The sequence below is a fragment of the Chiloscyllium plagiosum genome, chromosome 24 (assembly GCF_004010195.1).
Source record: "Chiloscyllium plagiosum isolate BGI_BamShark_2017 chromosome 24, ASM401019v2, whole genome shotgun sequence".
Taxonomy (NCBI): Eukaryota; Metazoa; Chordata; class Chondrichthyes; order Orectolobiformes; family Hemiscylliidae; genus Chiloscyllium; species Chiloscyllium plagiosum.
The window spans coordinates 1,852,207-1,855,719 of record NC_057733.1 but is presented as its reverse complement, the minus strand read 5'-3'; the positions used below and the strand labels follow the sequence as shown (position 1 = coordinate 1,855,719).

Below are 3,513 nucleotides of genomic sequence, written 5' to 3'. Positions count from 1 at the left end.
TTGTCTCAGTCAAATCCATCGAATTCAGCACCGCCTTCCTAACCTGCAATCTTCTTCCTGACCTCTCCGCCCCCACCCCAGTCTGACCTATCACCCTCACCTTGACCTCTTTCCACCTATCACATTTCCGACACCCCTCCCCCTAGTCCCTCCTCCCTACCTTTTATCTTAGATTAGATTACATTACAGTGTGGAAACAGGCCCTTCGGCCCAACAAGTCAACACCGACCCGCCGAAGCACTACCCACCCATACCCCTAACCTAACACTATGGGCAATTTAGTATGGCCAAATCACCTGACCTGCACATCTTTGGACTGTGGGAGGAAACCGGAGCACCCGGAGGAAACCCATGCAGACACGGGGAGAACGTGCAAACTCCACACAGTCAATCGCCTGAGGCGGGAATTGAACCAGATTCTGGCGCTGTGAGGCAGCAGTGCTAACCACTGGGCCACCGTGCCGCCCACAAACTTAGCCTGCTGGACAAACTTTCCTCATTCCTGAAGAAGGGCTTATGCCCGAAACATCGATTCTCCTGTTCCCTGGATGCTGCCTGACCTGCTGCGCTTTTCCAGCAACACATTTTCAGCTATTAACATTATAGTCAGTGATATGTTAAATGTTTCTTTCATCTCTGTTAAACTCAAAATATTCTATCCTGCACATTATCTATCTTCATGCATCCTGCTTTGATTGCTGTCTTCTACTGCAGAATCTCCTGAAGAATGTAAGAAAAAAAAGAAATAGGAGCATGAGTAGGCATTCAGCCCCTCAAGCCTGCCTTGCAATTCAGACATCAGAAGTCCAACATCAGGGCCAACTGGGCACCCTGAGCCAGTGGATGATTTTACTCGAACTTGGCTTCCTTGGGCTAGTTTCTGATGCTGGTGATCCAGTCAGAAGGCTGGCAGTTCTGAAGCCGAGCACCACCATTAGACGAGGTTGGTACTTCACAGGCAGTGGGTGATGTCAGGGACATTGAGGTCAAAGACATCCTCTGAATATCACTAAACCAGAGTAGTTGAGGTGGAATGCCCAGCTGAATGTGACCGCACATGATATGGGTCATATTTCTCCTGCTTCCTCTCTATATCTTCTTACAGTACCTTAAAGTGCTGATTTATGAATTTACTGAAGGGGTAGTTGTTGACATCTGCAGGAAGAGAGTTGTTGATGATGGCCTTAACCTGTGGTGGAGACACCTCGGCAACTTGATTCTCAAAGGCAGGTGAATGTCCTGAAAAGCAATGTGAAAAGTTAATGAGTATTAATGATCAAAGTACCACAGTGAAATCAGCTAATATCAACTTGAACACATAGCGTGTTGTCAACTGTTACAGTTGTGGTAGGCTTAAGCCCACCACATATTGTTCTTTGAGTTATGTGCTTATCATTGTGTGGTATTCAAGAAGTTTGTTGTGTGAATTGTCTTTGTTCCTGGTGGGGGTGTGTTCTCATTGTCCTGCTAATATACACATTATCTCTCACAGGCAACTCGAAAGAATGTGTGGTGGGAGGAGCCTATCATAACCTGTGAACACTCCAAAGCACCTTCTAGTTGAAAGACAGCAATTACATTCTGACCCAGTTGTAAAGTAGGAAACATAACAACTATGGAAGTTAATTTGACAGTTATGGAGTTAACATGGTGTTGTAATATATGTACAGGATCATATTGTAGAGCTCCAGTAACAAATAATGGTAGTGCAATGTGATAGGCTAGTTAAATCACTGATAAATGAACTAACACTGAAGACGATGGTGGTTTAATATGATATGTTAAGTGAAATGCGGTGAACCAGTGTGGCAGAAGATGATTAGAAACATAAAGCAAGCCAGTATAATTGGTTCTGCTAACTTTTTTAGAATAGATTCCCTACAGTGTGGAAACAGGCCCTTCGGCCCAACCAGTCCACACCGACCCTCCAAAGAGTAACCCACCCAGACCCATTTCCCTCTGACTAATGCAACTAACACTATGGGCAATTTAGCATGGCCAATTCACCTGGCCTGCACATCTTTGGACTGTGGAAAGAAACCCACGCAGACACGGGAGAATGTGCAAACTCCACACAGTCACCCTGAGGCTGGAATTGAACCTGGGATCGTGAGGCAGCAGTGCTAACCACTGAGCCACCATGTCACCCATAATGCTATTAGATAAGCGGGGGAACTAAGACTGTATAAAACTGCAGAAAGACAAAGGACTAGTGGGCAAACAGGAAAGATACCTTCTGATTGCCACAGCTTTATTTTGCAAATTAAAGTTTAATTTCGTGACGGATTTTCTGCAAGTCCTGATAATTCTTTACAGAGTATTGGGTGATTTTCCACAACCCAACCAATTTGCTTACAGCAAGCACATCACAAGCAGAACTGTTAATTGAGGGGTGGATATTAGACAAGACACCGAGGAAAACTGCCCAGTTCTTTAATGAAACTAGCAGTGCAGCACTCCTTCAGTACTGACCATCTGACAGGACAGCAATCCCTCTGTACTATTCGGCTGACGTGCAGTGATCCCGCAGTATTGACCCTCTGACAATGCAACACTCCCTCAGTATTGACCCTCTGATAGTGTAGCACTCCCTCAGGAATGACCCTCTGCCTGTGCAGCAATCCCTCAGTACTGACCTTCCATCAGTGTGCTGTGCCCTCAGTTTCTATGATATGCTATGCGTCAAGTAGGTTCACATATCTAACATATAAACCACAACCAACATTTTGATGACAGCACATTGAACATGAAAAACTAGTTGTCACAGCCAGTTAGTGGCAGTACATAGTTGCTAAAGGTTGAAAAGATGAAGCATCATCCAAGTTATGAAAGTGTTTTTCCCTAACAGTCAGCCATCAGTTTGTTAAAATTCAGAGCTCACCTTACAACTGTAATGAAAACAAAAGGCTCCAACTTTGTACTGAAGCACAGTGGGGTACTCTACCTACCTTGCTTTCTAAGGAAAGAAAACATGAGAGGCTGTTTAAGTGGTTCTGAAAGTTCCAAAGCACTGCTAGAAAATACAGCTTCAAACCACTGTAAAAACATTTTCTATACTAAAGCTGTGCAAATTTAGTTTTACAAATTAACCTCCAAGATATCTTACTCAACAGAACTCTACTATTCATGGTATATGTTACATGGGCTAATATATATAGGAGGAGAAAGTGAGGACTGCAGATGCTGCAGATCAGAGCTGAAAATGTGTTGCTGGATACAAATTAACCTCCAAGATATCTTACTCAACAGAACTCTACTATTCATGGTATATGTTACATGGGCTAATATATATAGGAGGAGAAAGTGAGGACTGCAGATGCTGCAGATCAGAGCTGAAAATGTGTTGCTGGAAAAGCGCAGCAGGTCAGGCAGCATCCAAGGAACAGGAGAATCGACGTTTCGGGCATAAGCCCTTCTTCAGGAATGAGGAAAGTGTGTCCAGCAGGCTAAGATAAAAGGTAGGGAGGAGGGACTTGGGGGAGGGGCGTTGGAAATGAGATAGGTGGAAAGAGG

General features: G+C 44.3%; 1 protein-coding gene across 1 annotated transcript in view; it reads right to left on the bottom strand.

The window, feature by feature from the left end:
• LOC122562332 (unconventional myosin-XV-like) overlaps nucleotides 1-3,513 on the bottom strand; it is a 447,653-nt gene that overhangs the window by 199,458 nt on the left and 244,682 nt on the right. Inside the window, exon 25 of the mRNA XM_043715207.1 lies at nucleotides 1,109-1,239. Within this exon, the coding sequence (XP_043571142.1) occupies nucleotides 1,109-1,239 (131 nt within the window). The remainder of the gene's footprint in view (nucleotides 1-1,108; nucleotides 1,240-3,513) is intronic.